The sequence below is a fragment of the Dendrobates tinctorius genome, unplaced genomic scaffold (assembly GCF_039654945.1).
Source record: "Dendrobates tinctorius isolate UK_male_01 unplaced genomic scaffold, ASM3965494v1 ptg000033l, whole genome shotgun sequence".
Classification (NCBI taxonomy): domain Eukaryota; kingdom Metazoa; phylum Chordata; class Amphibia; order Anura; family Dendrobatidae; genus Dendrobates; species Dendrobates tinctorius.
This window is the reverse complement of record NW_027361701.1, coordinates 18,914,962-18,939,819: the sequence shown is the minus strand read 5'-3', so window position 1 is coordinate 18,939,819 and position 24,858 is coordinate 18,914,962. Positions and strand designations below refer to the sequence as shown.

Sequence of the window (24,858 nt, the reverse complement as noted above, 5' to 3'; positions counted from 1 at the left end):
TTTCTGCATGAGGATCCTAGGGAGACTGGTGGCAGCAATGGAAGTGATTCCGTTCGCCCAGCTCCATCTTCACCCCCTGCAGCACGCCCTCTTATCATCCTGGGACAAGAACCCATTCACGCTCGATCACCAGTGCCAGTTGTCCACATAGGTCAGACAGGCACTCGGGTGGTGGACAAGCAGGTCCTCTCTTCAGGGAAAACCTTTTCCCCCAGACCATTGGCTGGTGGTCACAACCGACGCCAGCCTCATCGGCTGGGGAGCAGTTTTTCGCCATCACACGACACAGGGATGGTCGTCGCCGCAGGAGGCACGCCTCCCGATCATCTTGTTAGAGATACGAGCGATCCGGCTGGCTCTGCAACATTTTCATCATCTTCTACCAGGCTGTCCCGTCCGGATTTAATCAGACAATGCCATGGCGGTGGCTTACATAAATCATCAGGGGGGCACCTGCAGCAGAGCAACCATGCGCGAGGTGGGGCACATTCTTCACTGGGCCGAGAGGAACCACTCGGTGATATCGGCAGTCCACAGCCCGGGTGTAGAGAACTGGGCCGGCAGACTTCCTCAGCCGGCAGGGTCTTGTGTCCAGGGAATGGTCACTACACCCCGAGGTCTTCCGGCAAATTTGCCAACGGTGGGGAACTCCGGATGTGGACCTGATGGCCTCCGGGGTGAATGCCAAGGTGCCTGCATTTGTCGCTCGGTCCCAGGACCCGCAGGCAATCGCCATGAATGCATTGGTTCTGCCATGGAGCCAGTTTCGCCTCCCATACCTATTTCCCCTGCTGCCACTGCTTCCGAGAGTCATCAAGAAGATCAAGGCAGAAGAGGTTCCAGTGATTCTGCTGGCCCCGTCGGGTGTGGTGCGCAGACCTAGTACAGCTACTCGCTGACGTTCCCTGGCGGCTGCCAGAACGCCCAGATCTGCTTTCCCAGGGCCAGATCTTCCAGCCGAACTCAGGGGCCCTGTGTTTGACGGCTTGGCCATCTTGGATTCAGACCTAGGCGGGGTTTGGGTGCGAGGTGGTTGCTACAATGGTTAGTGCCCGGAAGCCCGCCTCAGCACGAATTTACCACCACACCTGGAAGGTTTTCTTCTCATGGTGTCGGGACCACGTTTGTTCTCCGCGGAGATTCTCTATTCCCAACATTTTAGCCTTTCTCCAGTCTGGCCTAGACTCAGGTTTGGCCCCAAGTTCCCTCAGGAGACATATCAGCTTTATCCGTCCTGTTCCAGTGCAGGATTGCTACCAATTTGCAGGTAAACACTTTCATCCAAGGAGTCTCCTACTTGGTACCTCCCTATAAGGCGCCCATGGACGCCTGGGACCGTAACCTGGTCCTAGGCATTCTGCAGGAAGCTCCATTCGAACCACTACAGGATGTCTCCTTGTCGTACCTTTCTTGGAAGGTGGTATTCCTCATAGCTATAACCTCAATCAGGCAGGTCTCGGAGCTGACAGCTCTATCTTGTCGAGCCCTGTTTCTGATTTTCCACAAGGATAAGGTGATTCTCAGACCAGCTCCTCCTTTTCTGCCAAAGGTCGTTTCCTCGTTTCACATTAATGAGGATATTGTCTTGCCCTCTTTTTGTCCGGCATCGGTACACCGTGTGGAAAAGGCTCTTCATACGTTGGATCTGGTGAGAGCTCTCAGGAGGTACGTGTCATGGACAGCACCCTTTTATCAGTCAGACACACTGTTCGTGCTCCCCGAGGGTCGCAGGAAGGGGCTCGCTGTCTCAAGATCGACCATAGCTAGGTGGATTCGTTTGACTATTCAGGAGTCTTACCACATCAGAGGCGCACCAATTCCAGCAGGGATCAGAGCACACTCTACTCGGGCAGTGGGCGGCTCTTGGGCTCTTCGGCACCATGCATCGGTGGAACAGGTTTTCAAGGCGGCAACCTGGCCAGCCTGCACACATTCTCCAAGCACTACAATATCCATACTCAGTCTTCAGCGGACGCGAGCCTGGCTAGAAGGATTCCACATTCCTGTGTCCCCCAATGAGGTGAAAGAAAAACATGGATTTTTGTGATAAACTCACCATAAAATCCTTTTCTCCGAGACGCTCATTGGGGGACACAGCACCCACCCTGTTAGCCGATTGGCTCTTGTTTATTTTATTTATTAATATGTATTTATAATTCTTGGTGGGTTTTCTAGACATGTTGTTACCTGCTTTAAGGTTGATTTTGTCTTATTTTTGATCTCCTACTGCTTTTGCACCGAACTGGTTTCCACCCTCAATCGGGGCGAGGGTGTGTACGGCGGAGGAGGAGCGAACCTCTTTTTTTTTCACTTAGTGTCAGCCTCCAGGCGGCAGTAGCATACACCCACAGTCCTGTGTCCCCCAATGAGCATCTCGGAGAAAAGGATTTTACGGTGAGTTTATCACAAAAATCCATGTTTTACAAATGGTGCTGATGTTAAGCAAACAGGAGGGAAATATTATTTATTAATCTTTTGTGTGGTGTGAATATCTGGATTAAAGGAATAATCATTCAGAGTTTGAAAATTGCAAGTTTTTTAATTTTTTTTATGTCAAATTTCTGATTTTTTATAAATCAGTGCAAAATATATCAACCTAACAATTCAGCATTAACATAAAATATGTGTCCAAAAAAAAAATCTCAAAATCAATGGGATATGTTGAAGCATTCTAGAGTTATTACCACATAAAGGGACACTAAAAAAATTAAAAAATGGCCCGGTCGCTAAGGGGTTAATACTGTTGTCTACTTAGTTTAAACACATGTGTACTCTATCTTGTTTACTCCTTGGGAGACAGTGCATTACTTCTTTAGGTTTGCACACGTTTTATTTCTAGTGTGTCTGCCAACAATACTATCATGTGCATGTGATCACTTACCTTTGTTTTAGTTCGTGTCCTACCCATTTGTTCAGTCTGTGTTTTTTTTTTAACCCTTCATTATTGATTGTTGATTAAAATCTTAAATAAAACATACATATTTGTTATATACTTTTCTCGTATGGTCTTTTTGTGCACCAATCCTTTATGTGATCCGCATATCTTTATGTGCTTGACCTATGGTCCTATAGCTTTGTGGTGTTCCACATTTTGTTCAATATTTGCCACTTTTATTGTTTTCCTAGTTTATATTGGCTATGTTACTTTTCTTTTTTCCTCTAATTGACAGGTTGAACCCATGGAAACTGATTCCAGCAGTCTCATAAACTCTGTACAGTCTGAAATTGCTAAAAATCAACTCCTGCTAGAGGAAGAAGTACAGAAGGCAAAAAGATACAAGGTTACTCTATATTATTGTTCTGGTGCTATCAGAGTGAATATCCATTGTTGAACATTAGTTTTTCATCCCATGTTTACCGCATTTCAAACTCGAGATATAACATATACAGACATATATATCACCCCAGAAAACATTGATTGTCAGATTTTTGGGGTTTTTTTTGTAATTTGTTTTATACATTCACCATGTGGTATAAATGATATGAAAATGCTTCTCACAAAATTAGAATATCATCAAAAAGTTGATTTCAGTTCTTCAATACAAAAAGTGAAACTCATACATATATAGAGTCTTTACAAACAGAGTGATATATTTCAAGTGTTTATTTCTGTTAATGTTGATGATTATGGCTTACACCCAATGAAAACCTAATAGTAGTTATCTCAGTAAATTAGAATGCTTTATTACACCAGCTTGAAAATTTATTTTTAAATCCGAAATGTTGGCCTACTGAAATGTCTGCATAAAATTAAAGAAAAGGCGCAGACAGCACCGCTTTTACCGTGTGTCCTCAGATGGTGTGCGGCATTCGGAGCGCTGATGACTGGCAGCTTCGGGTGCTAGACCTGGGAATTCACAGCGCTGTATATGTCCAAATAGAAATAAAGTCGCACTCAACGAGCTGGTGAAAATGTAGCTTTATTTATTGGCACATGTTACACATGTCAGGCCGGGGGAGTGATATCAGGAGTGCAGAGGGAGCTGACAACGGCCGTTTCACGCTGTCCGAGCGCTTCAACGGGCCATGGATGTTGCCCCCCACAGCCTAAAAATAGCAGCCCGCAGCTGCCCAGAAAAGGCACATCTATTTAGATCTGCCAATTCTTTTTTAAATTCGTTTATTAAACTTCAAACAAGAAAAGGAAATAATGTACAACATACTTATTTGCCTGTGGTTGTGAACATTGTACAGAGCATACATATTACCGTCTCTTTGTTGAATTCTAAACAAGGCTTAAACACTCTTATTAATATACGAGTGATCTATGCATAATCCAACACGCATATATAATGAACACTAGGCTATACATTATGAGCATGTGCATCAATAATATCTCACATGCCTTTATTATATCATACATATAACATAGATTGATAGATTAATTATGGGTTTCCACTATAGTCTCACATGCTATGTTTCGATTTTACAAAGTGAGATGGGAAGAATTCCACTTCTCCCAGATTTTTTCAAATTTACCCGGGCATCCCCTGTTCTGATACAATGTGCGCTCGTATGAGACAATCGTATTTACCAAATCAATCCAAGTTCTAAGAGAAGGACATGAATTACCCATCCACCTTAATGCCAATACTTTCCGTGCCAGAAACAGTGTCTCGCGTAGAAAGATCCCAACATGGTGACCCCAAATCTCTTCCTCCCATACCCCAAACAAGCAGACCAGTGGTTCAAGAGGGACAGGAGTTTGCACCAGTGATGACAAGAATAACGTCACCTCTTTCCAGTACTGTAGGGTAATGGGACATTGCCATATCATGTGAATAAAATCTGCATCTGGTGAGTGACATCGCAAGCATTCTGGTGATTGGAATCGACCCATCCTGAAAAGTCGTATTCGGAGTGAAGTATGATTGGTTTATTATATACAACTGTATCATTCTATTATTAGCAGATGGTCATACTCCGATCGGAGACTCCAGGATCTCTTCCCACTCCTCTCCCTGAGTATCAGGGATGAGTTGTTCCCACTTCCCTTTAACAGAACTTATGGCAGATTCCGCTCCCACCGACAGCATGTATGTATATAAAGAGGAGATAAGGCCCTGGGGACCCTGTGAATTAAGTATTCCTATAAATGGTAGGGACGAAATGGCACGACCCCCCCTGTATTCCTTATGTGCGACTGGAGAGCAGATCTTAGTTGCAAATAGCTGAAAAATTGAGATCTCGGAACCTCATGTCTAGCCTGTATCTGCTCAAAAGACATTAAGGTCCCACGATCATACAAGTCTCCTATCAAGGAGACATTATGTTGAGTCCAAAAATCAGTGGATGGGTGACTTAGTAATACTGAAAAATATGCATTTTCCCATAGGGGCATTTCAGCTATATTGTCCCTATATCCAATCACTTTCTTAATTTGCCTCCATACTAATCGTGCCAGACGGAGCAGGGGCAGCAGACGAGGGACACCAGGCCTCTCCAACTCCAGGAAACCCAGTGGGCAATCAGTTCTAGCAGCGTGAAGCAAGTGACTTTAAGAATTAGGAAGATAATTACCCGGCATCCATTTACCTAAGGCTCTAGCCTGCCCAGCCAAATAATATAAGAAGAAATCTGGCAGCGCCGCCCCACCTCCCTTTTTAGTCCTCTGCAAAGTGGACAACTTAAGTTTAGGCCTACTTTTCCCCCATATAAATGATGTGACCTGGGAATTAAGGTTCACAAAAAAGGACTTGGGTACCGTTACGGCACTATGCTGAAGGGAATAGCTAAGTTTGGGAAGTAATACCATTTTAATAAGGTTGATGCGTCCGGCCACAGACAGCGGTAATTTGCTCCAGGTTGCAAATTTAACTTTGACCAGTTCCAACAGTGGGCAAATATTAAGTTGTAAGTCGAGCGTGCTGTTTTGGGATACATGAACCCCCAGGTATTTAAAGCTAGATACAATAGGCAGCGAGGAGAGAGCCTCTAGTCGGGGCATGGGACAGGGGTAACAAGGCAGACTTTTCCCAATTTATATATAAGCCCGAATATGTACTGAATCCATCTATGGCGGCAATCACTTGAGGCAAAGTTTCCTCCGCCTCATCCATAAATATCACCATATCATCTGCGTATAAACCTATGGTATCTACCCGACCCACTATATCTATACCTTTAATGCAAGGGGAAGACCTTATGCATATTGCCAGTGCCTCAGTCGCAAGAGCAAAGAGGGCCGGGGAAAGGGGGCACCCCCGAAGGGTCCCCCTATGTAATGAAAAGGACTCAGACATGGAATTATTCACAATAATACGGGCCTTAGGTTTCATATATAATAGTTTAACCCATTTTATGAACGTATCACCAAAGCCATACCTCTGTAGGCATGCGGAGAGGAAAGGCCACTCAAGAGAGTCAAAAGCCTTGGCGGCATCTAACGATGCCAGTGCCCATTTGTTATCTGGCATTAGAGAACTATATTGGACTATTGACTGAACTCGTCTGATATTAATTGGAGTACTCTTACCAGGCATAAAGCCTGTCTGGTCAGGATGTATAAGGTTCAGTATAATCGAATTTAATCTGGTGGCAAGAATTTTAGTAAAGATTTTATAGTCCACATTTACTAACGATATAGGACGATAGGAGCCACATTCCAAAGGGTCCTTCCCCTCCTTCCTAAGTACTATGATATTAGCCTCATAAAAGGATTCAGGCATAGATTCCCCCTCCCATACTCCCCAAAACACCTTTATCAGAAGTGGCGTTAATATATCTCGGTATTTCCTATACAATTCAATAGGGAACCCGTCCGGCCCAGGGGCCTTCCCAGAGGCCATGTCCGCTATAGCATTCTCTATCTCCTCCATGGTAAATTCAGCATTCATAAAGGCTTGCTGATCAGGATCTAAGGTAGGGAATATTACATCTGATAAGTAATCCAAACACTCCAAATTATCAAAGCCACTTTTAGATTCATATAACGACTTATAATAATCATAGAAGCAGTCAAGAATCTCCTCAGTTGAAGACACCAACGAATCATCCGGCTTTTGGATCTGTAATATAGTATTAGAAGTATTATGTTGGCGCCCCAGATAGGCCAATAGCTTACTTGCCTGGTTCCCCAGTTCAAAATAAGACTGGCGAGCAAAGAATAATTTGTGCTTAGACTTAGTGTCTATATGCTGGGTATATAATCTGTCATGATCCAGGATGGGATTTCGCTTTGACCCGTCCTGGTTAGACTATGGGTTAATTGTGCTGCCTCTCTCTGGCAGCAGGAGGCTATTTAGTGCTCACTGGACCTGGGTCCGGTGTCAGTTATACTCCTGCCCTCGGCTGAGTTAAGTGACCTCTTGTATACGTGTGCCTTGTGCCTGATATCTTGCTTGCTTGTTTGGTTTTGATCCGGTTCTGTCCCTGTTACGAGTTCTGCCTGACCCTCTTGTACTGCGCTACCTCTCGTGTATGACTCTCTGCTTGTGACCCGACTTCTCTCTGCTTGTCCACTTGGTACCACGTCGCCCTCTTGTGTATGACCTTTGGCTTTGTCTGACCTCCCGTCTGTTTGTCCCTCCGGTACCTCGTTTGCCCGTACTGCTGTGACCTCTGTTTTGCCTGACTCTGAGTTGTTGTATGGTGTCCTGTCCTATCTGACTACAGGACGCTAAGCCCCGCCCCCTTGCTGTCACATGACCATAGGTCCCGTGTCAGATTATTCAGTTTCAGTGTCCGCAGGTCCCGTGCCTCTTTACCTTCCAGCGCTGACTGGACCCTGACACTATTAGCCTGAAGCACGCATGGTCACCTCTGCTGCCCTGCTCCCCAGGTAACTTTCAGCACTGCTTCTGTACTCAGGACACGCGCACTGGCTCTATGAGCAAGTGCAGTGCGGTGACTCTGACATAATCGCTGGGCAGCCAACCACTCAATCCTATTGCCATTAGTTTGGTTAGATATGTACTCAGCCTCTGAATCCTTCAATCGCCGTTCCATCACATCATCCTCTCTGGAGGTTACCCGTTTAATATAAGAAATTGTGGAGGACAGGCAACCCCTCAGATATGCCTTAAGGGCATCCCAAAATAAATTAATATCCTGAGGTTCCTGACGGGACAAAATGAAACAATGTAGTTGGTCGATTGCTCTATCAGGGGTTACTATTAGTTTCAGCCAGAAAGGGTTCAACTTCCAAATTATCCTGTTATTCAATTGCCCATACTTAAGTTTGAGGATGACCAGGCTGTGGCCTGAGATCCCTCTACTACCATGCTCCACACTATCCACCCACATTGCCAGACTAATGGTTCCGAATATGTAATCTATGCGCAACAGGGAGCGCCTAGTGGATGAGTGGCCGGTATACTCTCTCAGCTCAGGATGCCGCACTCTCCACAAATCCAGCCACCCGCTACCCCCCAAAAATAGCGACAGTTGGGTTGCCGTCAGCGAAGGAACTCCCCCATCCATGCCATCCTCCAGTCTCAATTTGTCAAGTTGATTGTTCATAACCATATTGAAGTCCCCCATACAAATAACATCCGCATCCGGATAATTTAGGGCGAAGCTCAACGCCTTCTGGAGAATGGACATATTGGCCGGAGGTGGATTGTACACACATAAAATCACATATTTCCTGGTATTTATTATTGCATAGACAAAGACAAAATGACCCTCAGGATCCCTCCGGGTCTCTCTGGCCTCCCATCTAACATCTCTATGCACCAACAGTGAGACCCCCCTTGAGTAACTAGTATGGAATGCGTGAACAGACCATTGTACCCAAGGCTTCTGCACGCACCGAGCAGTATCCCTGGTCAGGTGCGTCTCCACCAAGGCCACAATGTGAGGGCGGTAATGTCTAATCTGCGAGAAGACCTTGATCTTTTTCCGGGGAGTTTTTATACCTCTCACATTCCATGTCATACATATCATCTCAGACCCCATCTTTACTCCGCTGGATATGGCCTACATCAGTACCCGGGGAAAGTTTAGAGACACCACACGTACATTGAAATTGCTGCTGGCTGCGAATTATACCTAAAAAAAAACAAATAAAACCAAAACCACTATGAAAAAACATCAACTTATAGAAACAAACAATACGGGAGCAAAGTCCTGCTCTCCTATCACGGAATAAACGTGGGGATACCATCACTGAGCTCAGTGTCCGGTATTGTTGGTAATCTGGGTGTCCATGGAAAAAGCTCCATTCAAACCATCAACAGAAAAGATAAAAAAAAATTCTGATTAACAGTAGAAACATTAGCCACCTCTGCCGGATCCGCAAAGTATAGGGAAGAACCCCCATGAACCACCCGGAGTCTGGCCGGATAAATCATTGAATACACGATATTCCTCTCCAGGAGCCGCTTCTTGACTTCCATGAATTGTGCCTGTTGTTTCTGAAGTTCCATGGAAAAGTCTGGAAAAATTGAGATCGTGGCGTTGTTGAACTTAATGGGACTCTTTTGTCGAGCTAGGCGTAGAATCGCATCCCTGTCCCTGCAGTTGAGGAGACGCGCCAAAAAAGGTCTGGTTGGGGCTCCAGGAGGAAGAGGTCTTGTAGGAACCCTATGGCCTTTCCACAGCAAATGTTGGGGAGAATTCGTCTCCCAGAGAGGTTTTGAGCCAATCTTCTAGAAACTGCTCCGGATGTTGACGTTCCGAGCTTTCCGGCAGACCAATGACTCGGATGTTATCCAACACATTCTATTCTCCAAGTCATCTGCTTTTTGCCTCCATGCGTTTATCGAGCCCGCCGCTCTCGTAAGCTTGGATTCCATGGGTGCGATGGTGTCCTCTACCTTGGACACCCTTGTCTCCACCTCCGTAATGCGCCCTCTCATGGCCTGCATATCTTGGCGAAGACTCCCCACCTCGGTATACACGTCCTGTATTTTCCCCCGTCAGCGATGTTCTGGTTAAAGAGATGGCCTGCTCAGATGCCTGCTTGAGGGTTAATTCCTCCTGCTCACTCTCCTCTGCACCCTCTGAGGGGCGTTTTTTACGCTGAACCTGCGAGGGGTTATTTCTGAGGGACCGTGCGGTATCAGAATGGTCAGGTCTAGCATACTCTTTTAATTTTTTGGCTGCGCTTGCCCGCTTGGAGCGATTCATTTCTAATAGCAATATGGCACAGCCGAGCAAATGAAGAGATATATCCAAGAGATTCCCAAGTCCAGATTATAAGCGCAGCAGCGCTATAAGATAAATATGACAAGTGTCTCGGGGGCAACACAGATCAGAAGGGTTACCCGGGAGGGTAAAATTCGGCTCTGTATAGTAGCCGAGAGGCTTTATGGCTAGGGAGGGACCACAGCACCCACAGGCACAGCAGCCCAGGACGAGTCCAGAGGACCTAAAGTTCTAATAGCACCGACCAGCCGGTAACTTAACAGAAGGGAGTGCGGGGCCCAATTTTCCAGAGCACTCACCGCTTCTCCCTGCCAGATCCACAGAGTAGGCGCTCACCGTCCTGTCAGCGCTGTGAGGAGGGAACCAGCGTCACGTCTCAGCCAGAGCGCGCGCCCGTGAAGATGGCCGTCGCCTCCTGCAGGCCCCGCCGGCCGACCCAGCCTATACCGCCGTCTGCGGCTGAAATTAGCCTCCCAGGGGTTCTAGAGGTGCAGGGTCCACGGTCCAGGGGGTCCAGTACCGCCAGGTATGTCACGGCACCGCGGGCCCGCTGACAGGGTTGATATCAGGATGTGAGGAGCTCTTCCTGAACGCGTCTTCTCACGGCCGCTACATAGCCACGCCCCAGATCTGCCAATTCTGGTGCTTGGCCCAACTCTTCTCACTTTCCCTGTAGCGATGGCAAGTGTGGTTCATATTTGTGGTGTTGATTTCACCTTTGTATTGTCAGGTGACATCAAGCGCCTAGATTAGTAATGGAGAGGCATCTTTAAGACACCTATCCATTACTAATCCTATGGTTGTATGGTAGATAAACACAGCCAAAATAAAGTCCTCTATTTGAAATAAGACTAAACACAGTTTTTCATTTTTATTTAAACCCCTAATTCCACCAAAGCCCTTGTTCTGCTGTAATAAAAGTAAAATATAAAAACAACAATATACCATACTTGTCCGTCGTTCTGTCCCACGCCGTAATCCATGTCTGGGGGATAAACAGTTTTCAACCTGGAAGGTGCCAAGATGCAACCGTCCAGGCTGAAAACCACTGGTGACTGAACTGCTGAGAGTGCAGTCTGAGAGACTGATGGTGATGTCATCAAGGTTACCTCCTGTCAGTGAGGCTCTGTTCCCAGCCGTGCTGAACTGCTGTGACCTCGGTGACATCCCTGCTAGCAGCGTGAAAGTTTTTCTTGCAGTGCTAGCGGGGATCTTGCCAAGGTCACCGCAGTTCCGCCCAGCTGGGAACGCAGCCTCAGTGACTGGATGTAACCTCTATGACGTCACCGCGCCCGCAGTCGCTCAGTCACCAGTAGTTTTCAGCCTGGACAGGTATGGTATAGTGTTTTTTTATTTTACATTTATTACAGGAGAACGAGGGCTTCGGTGGAATTAGGTGTTTATTTTTAACCATAATTTTTTATTGAATTTAAATAAAGCCATATTTAACAACCATTTAGCCTCCAATCATTGAACATTGTTGCAAAAATTACCTCAGTCATTTTTGGGCCAAAGGTAATAGTATTTTAACATAACTAAACATTATGGGAAACAAAAAGGAAAAGGGAAGGGGGTGATAACAACAGATTACTCTACCCATAATGTACCATTAATAGCTCTATTACATCTCAATAACCACAGTATTAAGTCTGAATGATAGCCAGCTGTCCCATTTCCTGAGATATGATGTTGAATTATTGGTGGATGAAGCAATTATCTTCTCGATAGACAATTATCATTCACCAATGCCACGATCTCAGACAATGACGGACATTTGGGGTTTTTCCAATATTCTGCAATTTTAATTCTAGTAGAGCTATGAGGATGTGTGCAACCTCTGTCCTGAACTCATGCGGAATTAAATTCACGTCAATGGCCAGAAGCGCCTGCTCTCTCCCAATTTTTATTGGGATGCCACTAATTTGCGACACTAAATAGGATATTGCGTCCCAGAGCTGCTCTACTTTACGGCACTTCCACCAGACATGTAACACATCTGCGCTGGCGTCTCTGCACCTCCAGCATACATCTGGGGAGCTGCGGTAGATCTTAGACAATCTGTATGGTGTGAAGTACCACCTGTACAGCATCTTTCTGGCATTCTTCAGGTGATTGATGCACTTAGAATGACTAAAGGGCCTGTCACACTAAGCGATATCGCTAGCAATATCGCTTTAACGTCACTGGTTTTTGTGACGTAGCAGCGATATTGCTAGCGATATCGCTATGTCTGATACTTGCCTCCGACTGGCTCCCCGTTGGTTATCGCTGATCGCGCAAGAACGTCCTGGGACGTTTCTCGTCGTCAGCTTCCTGCTGGGCTTCCTGTGGCGCCAACGAGCGACGCGTGGACGCGGGCGGGAGGACTTCAGGATCGCCTCGTCTGACAGGTAAGTAACGACCCCCGACCCCTGCTATGTCGCTGGTGAGATCTGCCTGTGTGGCAGCTCACTAGCGACCACTTAACGATGCACCAGCGATCCTGACCGCGTCATATCGCTGGTTGGGATCGCTGGTGCATCGCTAAATGTGACCGCACCTTAAGGGTGCTGTGACACCTGAAACGCGTTGGTAACGCAACTTTTTTTCCGTACTATGCTCTATCCTCTATTTTTGCAAAAATCTGATTGAATAAATAATTGTTTATTCACTTCATCGTTGAGCTGGATTTTCTCTTCATTGGACTTAGAATGTGTCCCTATTATTGAGAGAGAGGTCTGCCACTGACTCGGGGTGATCCCGCATTACAGATCAGTCTCCCATTTATGGAGATACAAGTCCAGGGAGGGGAACTTCTCCAACATATGGTTGTAGCTTACGGACAGCCCTCTTATTTGCTGCACTGGGGCGAGGAGCATTGCATATAATTTTGAGGGTTGTGAAAACTTTATATCTTTTGTTTCCTTGTAAAAAAAAAAAAGTCTTATTTGTAGGTATTTATAATGATCTTTATGTGGAAGGAGATATCTCTCCCTGACCATAGAGAAGGACAATAGTATTCCTTCCTCATACATATCCCCAACCAACAGGATTTCCAGTTACGAATCTGGAGGTCCGGAATACATATCTCCAAAGTCTATGGGGGCCTTAGAGAGCGACAATTTAATAGTATGCAGGTTATTGATCAGAATTCTCCACACTCCTAGCCAGGGCTGTGGAGTCGGTAAGCCAAACCTGCGACTCCGACTCCTCAATTTCCCTTACACCGACTCAATGACTCCGACACCGACTCCCACATATATTGCTTATATTTAAGTGAAAAATGTATTGTAGTACAATGTGAACATCAGACATTTAATCATTTCTATGATCCAATAATCAAGATATATAGATAGAACATAATATCTATTTATTGGAATACAACTTTAGAACACAAAAAGCTGTAATAAATTGTAAATATGTAATACACTGTATACATGTACATGTATACGGTACAGACCAAAGTTTGGACACACCTCATTCAAAGAGTTTTCTTTATTTTCATGACTATGAAAATTGTAGATTCATTCTGAAGGCATCAAAACAATGAATTAACACATGTGGAATTATATAAACAACTGAAAATATGTCTTATATTCTAGATTCTTCAAAGTAGCCACCTTTTGCTTTGATTACTGCTTTGCACACTCTTGGCATTCTCTAGATTAGCTTCAAGTGGTAGTCACCAGAAATGGTCTTCCAACAGTCTTGAAGGAGTTCCCAGAGATGCTTAGCACTTGTTGGCCCTTTTGCCTTCACTCTGCGGTCCAGCTCACCCCAAACCATCTCGATTGGGTTCAGGTCTGGTGACTGTGGAGGCCAGGTCATCTGGCGTAGCACCCCATCACTCTCCTACTTGGTGAAATAGCCCTTACACAGCCTGGAGGTGTGTTTGAGGCCATTGTCCTGTTGAAAAATAAATGATGGTCCAACTAAACACAAACCGGATGGAATAGCATGCTGCTGCAAGATGCTGTGGTAGCCATGCTGGTTCAGTATGACTTCAATTTTGAATAAATCCCCAACAGTGTCACCAGCAAAGCACCCCCACACCATCACACCTCCTCCTCCATGCTTCACGGTGGGAACCAGGCATGTAGAGTCCATCCGTTCACCTTTTCTGCGTTGCACAAAGACATGGTGGTTGGAACCAAAGATCTCAAATTTGGACTCATCAGACCAAAGCACAGATTTCCACTGGTCTAATGTCCATTCCTTGTGTTCTCTAGCCCAAACAAGTCTCTTCTGCTTGTTGCCTGTCCTTAGCAGTGGTTTCCAAGCAGCTATTTTACCATGAAGGCCTGCTGCACAAAGTCTCCTCTTAACAGTTGTTGTAGAGATGTGTCTACTGCTAGAACTCTGTGTGGCATTTACCTGGTCTCTATTCTGAGTTGCTGTTAACCTGCGATTTCTGAGGTTGGTGACTAGGATGAACTTATCCTCTGCAGCAGAGGTGACTCTTGGTCTTCCTTTCCTGGGCGGTCCTCATGTGAGCCAGTTTCTTTGTAGCGCTTGATGGTTTTTGCCAATGCACTTGGGGACACTTTCAAAGTTTTCCCAATTTTTCTGACTGACTAACCTTCATTTCTTAAAGTAATGATGGCCACTCGTTTTTCTTTACTCAGCTGCTTTTTTCTTGCCATAATACAAATTCTAACAGTCTATTCAGTAGGACTATCACCTGTGTATCCACCAGACTAATGCACAACACAACTGATGGTCCCAACCTCATTTATAAGGCAAGAAAAACCACTTATTAAACCTGACAGGGCACACCTGTGAAGTGAAAACCATTTCCGGTGACTACCTCTTGAAGCTCATCAAGAGAATGCCAAGAGTGTGCAAAGCAGAAATCAAAGAAAAAGGTGGCTACTTTAAAGAACCTAGAATATAAGACATACAGTATTTTCAGTTGTTTCACACTTTTTTGTTAATTATATAATTCCACATGTGTTAATTCATAGTTTTGATGCCTTCAGAGTGAATCTACAATTTTCATAGTCATGAAAATAAAGAAAACGCTTTGATTGAGAAGGTGTGTCCAAACTTTTGGTCTGTACTGTGTGTGTGTGTGTATATATATATATATATATATATATATATATACACACACACACTATGACTTATCTTGGCTAAGATAAAGCCTAGATCCTCAGGCTACATTCACACTATGGGCGTAGCCAGGATCAAACCGGGGGAGGGGGGCGGAATTTCATACTGCACACCTCAGCTGCTGCAGAACCTCATACTTCACACCCCTACACTTGAAAATAAAGCCTGCACCTTAAGAAGATGTGGTGATGAATGCAGTCTATTTATTCCAACTATCAGTTGATGATGATGTTACTGAAGACGAGCAATGCCTGTTCTGGGCGTCCTTTTGGGCAGCTATGAGGTGTACCTGACTGGTGCTAAAAAAAAAAGAAGTGTTAGTCTGTGTGCTATCCGGCTTTCATTCTTTTTGGTACAGATATGATATGGATAGACAGATATGGATAAATGGATATATAGATAGAGCAGATTTCTAATCTGCTTTTGCTATTGAAAACATTATCTATGAGCTCAAAAACCTTTCAGGTGATGCGGTTTTTTAAAAAGCTGATCTGCTTTTGCAACTGAAAAACGTATCCTCAAAAAACGCAGGAAAAACGCTGTGTGTGAATGTAGCCTTAGATCAGGAATGGAACAGTCATTTATAGGACATTTCATAACTTTCCCAAATTCCTATGAAAAAATATTCAGCATATTCTGCATTGAACTACTGTACCCAATTTATTATATATTTTAGGAGTCGGTCCATTTTATACCAACTCCGACTCCACCAAAATGAGCACCGACTCCGACTCCACAGCCCTGCTCCCAGCGCTGCTTCCACCGTTGGTGGCAGGTACTATTTTTTATCATCGCCGGGATTAGGCCCGGTAATGATGTATGAAAAAAAAAAACGGTGCAACGTTTGAGAACTTTGAGATGTTTATCGATTGCTATCCAATGTCTGTTATCTTTATCATTCCACATCAACCTCAGTTGTTCAAATCTGGCTGCCCTATAATGCCTCACCACTGAGGGACAGCCCAGTCCTCCCTCTTTTATTGGGATATATAGTATATCTGCTTTATCTCTGTGCTGTTTTTCCTGCCATATGTATTTTAATATGATTGTTTGTAACTCTTTTGAGTATTTTCATGGGGACTGTGATAGGGAGGTTGCGGAATACGTACAATATCTGGGAGATTATGAACAATTTTACGGACACTATTCTTCCTAACCATGAAATGTGTTGTTTCAAGTGCAGCATGTCGCCTTTAATCTTCTGTCTGAGAACTTCATAATTTAATGAGCGTATTCTATCTACTGAGGGGGCTAAGTGGATTCCAAGATATGTTCTGTTTTCATTATCCCACTTAAATGGATACTTAGCTTTAAGATTTACAGGGTGCGGGACAGAGGCAGTTAGATTCAGAATTTGGCATTTGGGGACATTCAATTTATAATATGATACTTGGGTAAAGGAGTCTATCACTTCCATTACTCTGTTGAGTGACTCTTCGAGATAAGTATGGAATAAAATAATGTCCGTGAATAGCCCAATTTTGTGCTCTACATTACCAATTTTAATACCAGCTATCCCAGGGTGTGATCTAATTTCTTTCAGCTAAGGGTTCGGTTACTAATGCAAATATTAGATGAGAGAGCAGGCACCCCTGCCTCGTTCGATTAGTGATATCAAATGTATCTGGCATCATTCCAGAGGTTAGAACTGAGGCTGACCCTCCAGGGTCTGTCTAGACTTAACAAATACCACTTGGTCTTTATGCACTAAGGCCGGGATTATTTCTGAGATCCTATTAGCTAGGATTTTGGAATAAATTTTACGGTCTGTATCAATAATGAAATTGGCCTAAAATTGACGATTCGGTCAGGGATTTTTCCTGGTTTGGGGATAGGTATAATTGTTGCCTGAATCATTTCTTTTGGAATTTTCCCAGAATGTATAACATTTTGGAAAATATATGTAATTTGAGGGATTAGTACATCTTGGAATATTTTGAAATATTCGCTCGTTAGACCGTCAGGGCCGGGAGGACTTGTTGTTTTTCAGTCCTCTAATTGTTTGCTGTATTTCTGCTTGGGATATTGGTTGATTTAACATATGTAATGAGTCTTCTGGTATGTTAGGAAGTTTTACGCTCTCTAAGAACTGATTTATCAGTTGGGGGGGGTGTGTTGTGGTATTGTGTTATTTTCCTGCAGATTATAGAGGGAGGAATAGTAATGTGAGAAGGTATTGGCGATTTCCTAGGGGTTATATGTTATATTTTTTTGGTCGTCCTGTATGTGGGATAATCTTTGTTTGGTCATTTTGGCGTTTTAATTTTGTTGGCTAAAATTTTGCTCGCTTTGTACCCGGAGGAAACAAACACAAACACGGAGAGAACATACAAACTCCTTGCAGATGTTGTCCTTGGTGGGAATTGAACCCAAGACTGCAGTGCTATCCACTGAGCCACCGTGCTACAGGATTTCCTGTAATAACCATTTATCTGTGACCTATGGTCAATTCTGGAGTAAGCTCTATGGGAGTGCGAGTAAGAGGTGTAATCCCGCTCGGAGGCGTGCAGAACCCACCAGACATCATAGAGTTCTTCCGCTAGGAGGGTCTGAGAGAGTGATCAGATATTTTCTTTCTTTTGAGGAAGTACCGATTTGTCAATATTAGGACAGGGGGTGATGTTAATTTTCCCGCAGACTAACAGGGCGCCTTTTTTAACCTTTGCTACTACCGCCATGGTGTCTTTAAGAAATGAAATCTACTTGGAGTTAGGGTATGTGCACACAGTGCGGATTCTGCTGCGGTTCCGCAGCGTTTCTGCAGCTGCGGGTCCGCAGCAGATTCTGCTGCGTTGTACAGTACCTTTATTTCCTATGGAAATTAAAAAACACTGTGCACATGCTGCGGATTTTTCCGCGCGGTTTTGCTGTGGTTTACAATCTGCAGCATGTCAATTGTTTGGTGCAGAAACGCTGCAGTTTTACACCTCATCTATTATGAGGTGAAAAACCGCAGATAAACCGCAGGACATTTGTCCTGCGGATTTACCTGCGGTTTTCTCTCCAAAATCCGCACACCAAAAAAACTACGTGTGCACATAGCCTTAGGGGCATAAATAGAGACAATGGTGTAGGTCTTGTTATTTATGGTGCGGACTAGGATGACTTTCTGCCCTCGTCGTCCTCTACGTTAGTGATTAGCTGGAAGGCGAAGGTGTTCTTTATCGCGATTACTACTCCTCTTTTTTTGTCAATTGCATAGGAATGAAAGACATTTGGGAAATTTCTATTCTACAATCTACGGGCATCAATGCTATTTAGGTGGGTTACCTGAACGCACAATACATCCGCTTTTAGGGATTGGGCCTCTTTCTATAGCAGGGATATTTTGAACGGACTATTCAGACCTTTTACATTAATGCTGGAAATGTGAAGAACCATGTACAGATTACAGATAAAATCTATGTCACCACTAGACAATTAGGAAAAAATGGGGGAATAACAAAAAACAACTTTAATTTTGTGAAAAAACAGTTTCAAGAGTTCGGTTCGAAGTGAACCTTCTGGATATGCTCCGCTATCCAGTATATAGTGGGGGGGTGAAGAGAAACAAAAAATCTCCTCTCGTGTCTCCGCAGACCATGGTGAAAAAATAGTCTTGTATTCTCTTCTTTTGTTCATGTCCACTTCTTCATTAGGGTGGGTGGCATCTTCAGCGGGGAGCTGGTATCCTCGTCCACCATCGCCAGCTACCACTTCTGCAGCAGAATCATGGCCTCTCCGGGAGAAGTCAGGACCTGTGTGGCTCCGTTATTGGTGACTATCAGCTTCACCGGGTAACCCCACTTGTACGCGATCCTGTTGTCGCGTAGGATCTTGGTGACTGTGGAGAATTCCCGCCTTCTGTTCAGGGTGACTGCGGGGAGGTCGGTGAACACCAGGATGCTCTTGAACCTTTCCGGAAGCGCCGGTCCGCCCGCTGCAGCTTTACGGATGGCTTCTTTAAAGTCATAAAAATGAAGACTGGCAATTACATCCCTGGGGGCAGAGTCGGGGGCGATTTTGGGTTTGGGGATCCTGTGTGCTCTATTAGGTCTCGCTGTTCCACCCTGGGGACTAGTGCCATGAAAAAATCTGTTAGGAACTCTTTCAACGTTTCCGCAGCAATGCTTTCTGGTATCCCCCTGAAGCGCAGATTGTTGGTCTGCCAGCTTCAGTTTTAGCGTGGTGATCTCCTCATCTGCCACATTATGAGCGGCCACTAAGGCTAGGTTCACATTTGCGGTTGAGTCTGCAGCGTATCGTCCGCAACCACAAACGTATGCAAAAACGTATGCTAACGCAGCGTTTAGCCGCATCATCTTAGGCATGACGTCTAAAAAAAAATGCTGCGTCTGCATTTTTTATGCGCATGTGTTCCATAGGGAAAAAACATTCCAGGAGATTTTCCATGACATGAGCCATGCCCAATGGGCGTGTCTCATGGATTTCTGTATATAGACCCTTGTAGAGATGAAATCCTCAGATTTTGCTCCTGTATCCTGCGTCAAGATGGATCTTCGCATGGAGAGTTTCTGTCGGAATCTGGATTTGGATATCACCTTGTTTCTTGCCTTTGCTTGTGAGCAATAACGGAAAAGACAAAGATGGAGAAGACTGCGTTGGCGCTTTTGGCAACACCCCATTGTTGAAGTCCGGGATAGCTGTGGAGCCTACCACTCCTTATTCAGTGAGCTCCGTGAAAACTCGGATAAATATTTTGACTACACGAGGATGTCTCGAGAGCTTTGGGGATTTGCTAGGTCATGTACAAGGAGCCATCAGCAGGCAGGACACCCAGACTCCATAGCGCGATTCCAGCTGAGGAACGTCTGCTGGTGACACTAAGGTGCGTAATATGTAAAAATAAACACCTGTCATAATTATTATTGTTCTGTAATGTACTTAATTTTTTTCCCTTTTTTTTGTTTTTCAAAACCCCTGTCGTAAATATTATTATTCATACTATTTTTTACTTTCTCTGGCAGATTCCTGGCTACCAGAGAGAGCCTATCATCGCTCCATTTCCAGTTCTGGTTTGGTTTTTCCACCCTTTCTGGGATTGTTGCAGACACCTGCCGGGCTTTGTAGGATGTCCTGCGTGAAGAATTTATCCCCCTACCCACCACGGAAATCAGGCAGGAAACTGCAAAAAAAAATTCTCGGAAATTTGTAAATTTCCCTTCACATGGGACAGCACACTTGATAGAGGGATCCGCCAGTATAGGAACCTACTGAAATATAAGGGGCAGTACCTCTCCCCTGCTTCAGTTGGGTTTCTGTCCTGGAAGGGAATCCCATACTGACAGCGGCGGTGCCTGTCATGAGAAAGTGAAAAAGCCCAGGACCATCCTGGCGCGGGAAGAACAGGTCTGTCATACCTGTAGCGCCTGCCATCGGTCACCTGGAGGCACAGTCCGCAAGGTCCTCCTGGGGCTTCGCGTTCGTGCGGGCGCGGGTAGGCAGATCCAGAGGGAGATTCCGCCTCGCCTCCCTCCCCTCGTCTTCCGGCCACTGATGTCAGAGGCGCCGCAAAGGACTGTGGGCGCATCCAGCTGACGTCAGCGAGGCGCCCTGTGTGACGCCGGCCGGCATTTTCTTGAACATAGCCAGCGGTCCAGCCGGCAGTCACAGGGGGGAGAGGACGCTCACCGGGACCGAGGCAGCCTATTTAAAGGCAAGCATCAGAGGATCATGCTGCCGGTTAAAATGGAGTCAGAACAGCAGCGGTCGCCACTGCCTCCAGCACAACCTCCGGCTCACCAGAAGCAGGATCGCAAGGGTGGCAGCTGGTCAAGTGGCAGAAGCAGAAGTCGTCCCAGCCACAGGTTGGGAGACTCCTCGATGTCCAGGGAAGACGTGTTACTTGTCCCTCCACAACTCAGACTCTTCCTCGACCTTGTCTCAGCTGAACCCCCATCTTACTCCTCAGATAGTGATACTGGGGGTAAGCCGTGTTTTCCGATAGAGGATTCAAATGATCTCCTTAAGGCCATCAGGATGACGATGGGCCTCCAGGAGGAAAAATCAGCTAAGTCCCTGGACGATGTCATGTTCGGGGATTGCAAGAGATAAAAAAAACAAACCTTTCCAGTCAATGAAAAGGTCCATGCGCTTATCGAGAGAGAATGGAGGAAGCCTGAAAGGTCGGGAGCCCTCCCCTCCTCTAAAAGGAGGTATCTATTTGAACATAAGGATGCAGAAATATGGGACAAAGTCCCGAAGATTGATGCAGCAGTGTCCAGGTCATCTAAAAAATCAGCACTGCCCTTGGAAGACTCTGGGGTACTCAGGGACCCACTGGATAAAAAAGCGGATTCCTATTTGAGACATACATGGGAAGCAGCAGCGGGGGGATTGAAGCCTGCAATAGCTGGAGCTTGCACGGCGCATTTCCTAATGATTTGGCTGCAGCAGCTGGAAGAACAACTTGCCTCCAAAGTACCAAGTGAAAAGATCCTGGCAGATATGTATCTACTTCATGGGGTGGCAGATTTTCTGGCGGACACTTCTGCTGACTCCATGAGATTAACGGTGAGAGCAGCGGGATTATCAAACGCCGCAAGATGCGTGTTATGGCTTAAAGGCTGTCCAGGCGATCTGCAGTCGAAGGCCAAGCTGTGCTCTCTCCCGTGCGATGGTCGTTTTCTATTTGGTAAAGACCTAGACGACATCCTAGAGAAAGCCAGTGACAAAAAAAGGCTTTCCCTAGTTTCCAGCGGATCAGAGGAGGCTGCCCTTTCGGAGGGGGAAATTCAACAGGGGCTGTTATGATGAGTCACCGAAGGAGGAAAAAACAAAATACCAGCTAAGTCCAGAAAAACCAGAGAGGTTGGCAGCTATCGGATTGCAGACCCCTGGACCTATCCACAACAACTAGCAGTAGCCGTGGGGGGTTCCTACGGTGCCCTAGACCCCTCGATCACAGCCGGAGAACTACATAGCCTAAAGACAGAAAGGGGAAAAACTAAACTGCCCCAGAGCAGACCCCAAAGCAATAGGCAGCCCCCAACATATAATGACGGTGAAGCAAGATGAAAACACTAACACAGATAGAAAGATAGGTTGAGCAAATGATGGGGCCCAAGCTAACTACATAGGACAGGATAGGAAAGCTGCTGTCTGCCATCCGCAAAAACCCTATCAAAATGAGCCAACCGACTGATAGGAAAAACAGGCCCTGAAGTCGCTAGGCTTCAAAAGACTATATCAGCACTTAGGTATATTCTGAAGACAGAGCAAAAGATCAACAGATCAGAGACAAAAATGGAATTCAGCTCACCCCCGGCCGGGGATGGCAGAACTCCCAAAAAACAAGGCAAAACAAAAACAAAACTGAAGAGTACAAAGCAGAGCAGAAAAACTTAGCTTTGAGATGCAGGGATCAGACTGGTCTCCAAGAATCCAGCAGGAAAATCACCAGCCAGGAAGAAGGGCGTCGGCAGCCTTATATCCAGTCCTCAATTCCAGCCACCCAGTCATCATCTAGCTGCCCAGGTGTTTGGTAATCAGCCTCACTACCTTCCTTCACCAGAGGAGGGAGTTCATCAGACCTCAATGGTGAAGGAAAAATGAACTCACAACAAGGGGCCGTCCCCCGGGCGATAGAAGTAAATGGGAGAAAAAAGGAGTCTGGATTTATTTTCAGCGGATCCGCCTCTACTTCCAAAAAATCCCCACAATGACGTCAGTATTCCGGTGGGGGGAGATTGGCGCTCTTTACCCAGGCCTGGGAAAACATCTCTTCCAACATCTGGATCCTGAACATTGTAAGGGAAGGCCTGAAGATTCGATTTTCTCGTCAACCAAGAGCGTCCTTCTTGATTACCCCTGTCAGGAACGATATAGGGGAACAATTGGCAAAGGAAACAGAGATTTTGAGTCTTGTGGCCAGACATGTTCTGTCCGAAGTCCCGAGCGAACAGGAGTGGAGAGGGTTCTGCTCACCCCTCTTCTTGATAAAGAAACCAGACGGTTCGTTCATGACAATCATAAACCTCAAGGGTCTCAATCATAGGGTAGAAAATCACACCTTCAAAATGGAGTCGATCACTACAGCCATAAAGCTTCTACACCACAATTGTTTTATGGCAGTAGTCGATTTAAAGGATGCCTTCTGTCACATCCCCATTCACCCAGGTCATCAGAAATACTTAAGAATGGTCCTATACATCCAGGGCAATCTCAGGCATTTCCAATTCATAGCCCTTCCGTTCGGTCTATCAATAGCCCCGAGGGTGTTTACCAAGGTTATAGCGGAGATGACAGCTTTTCTCCGAATCCAAAATACAATCATAGTACCCTATCTGGACGACTTCCTAATAGTGGACGGCTCAGAAGACCATTGTATCATGCAGTTGAAACAGGTGACCGAGACCCTACAGGAACTGGGATGGATGGTAAACACCAAAAAATCAAAGTTAGAACCCCTAAAGAGACAGACTTTCTTAGGGTTTGTCTTGGATTCCGAACAAGCCTGTCTACTACCTGAGGACAAAGTAGAAAAGGTGATGAACTTGACCTCAGCAGCCTTATAACAACTCTGCATGACCCTGAGAAGGGCAATGTCCTTGTTGGGTACCCTGACGTCCTGTATCCCGGCGGTCAGGTGGGCCCAATTCCACACCTGATGGCTACAATGAGAAATTCTGTCAGCACAGAAGTGGCTAAGAGGGCATTTAGAAAGAAAGGTGGATCTTGCCCTAGAGGTCAGGAACTCTCTCAGTTGGTGGTTAGACAGGGCGAACCTGACATCAGGGATACCGTGGGAAAGGCCAGTAACCAATGTAATACTGACAGATGCAAGTTCTTTGGGGTGGGGGGAGCACCTAAGGAGTCATGTGGTCCTGGGGGCCTCAGGAGCGGGGTGCATCATCCAACCTAAGAGAACTTTGGGCAGTAAGCAGGGCCCTAGAAGACTTTATTCCCCTCCTCACAGGCAGCAATGTCCGTATTATGTCAGACAACAGGGCCACAGTAGCATACATCAATCATCGGGGAGACGAGATCACACCCCCTAATGGAAGCGACAAACAATATATTTCACAGAGCAGAACAACATCTTCTCTCCCTGACGTCATTACACATAAAAGGGTGGAGAATATCGAAGCTGATTTCCTGAGTCGCAACATACTAAAACAAGGGGAATGGGCTTTAAATCGATCAGTTTGTCAGAAGATAGTACAGCTGGAGGGGAACCAGATATAGATCTATTCGCCAACAGGAACAACAGGCAGGTGGAAAAATTTTGTTCATCAAACCCGAAGGAAAAACCGTTGGCTGTAGACTCACTTCAAATCCTGTGGGATTTCAAGATGGCCTACATGTTCCCTCCAGTGACTTTGATTCCTACAGTGGTGAGGAAAATCAGAACAGAGCAAGCGAGAGTGATTCTGTTTGCCCCATTCTGGCCAAAGAGGCCCTGGTTCTCCCTGTTGCGGATAATGTCTCTGTCAGAACCATGGGTCCTACCAGAGATCCTAGACCTTCGTAGTCAGGGTCGAATACTTCATGCTCAGGTGAAGGGATTCCATCTTGCAGCGTGGAATTTGAAAGATCGCTTCTGATGAATAGAGGGTTCTCTCCGGGGTTAATTGCCACCCTGTTAAAAAGTAGAAAACCTGTAACAACAAAAATCTATGGCAGAACATGGAATAAATTCCTAGGGAAGCCGTTAGACCAAAAGCACCCGATTGGTCC

The 24,858-nt window shown here is 45.6% G+C and overlaps 1 protein-coding gene across 7 annotated transcripts in view; it reads left to right on the top strand.

Annotated features, from left to right (window-relative positions):
* UCHL5 (ubiquitin C-terminal hydrolase L5) overlaps positions 1-24,858 on the top strand; it is a 539,393-nt gene that overhangs the window by 411,503 nt on the left and 103,032 nt on the right. For 5 of the 7 annotated variants that reach the window (XM_073573025.1, XM_073573020.1, XM_073573022.1 and 2 more), the window contains one exon: positions 3,171-3,281. The exons of the other annotated variants lie outside the window; for them this stretch is intronic. In XM_073573025.1, the coding sequence (XP_073429126.1) occupies positions 3,171-3,281 (111 nt within the window). The remainder of the gene's footprint in view (positions 1-3,170; positions 3,282-24,858) is intronic. 7 annotated transcript variants of the gene reach the window in all.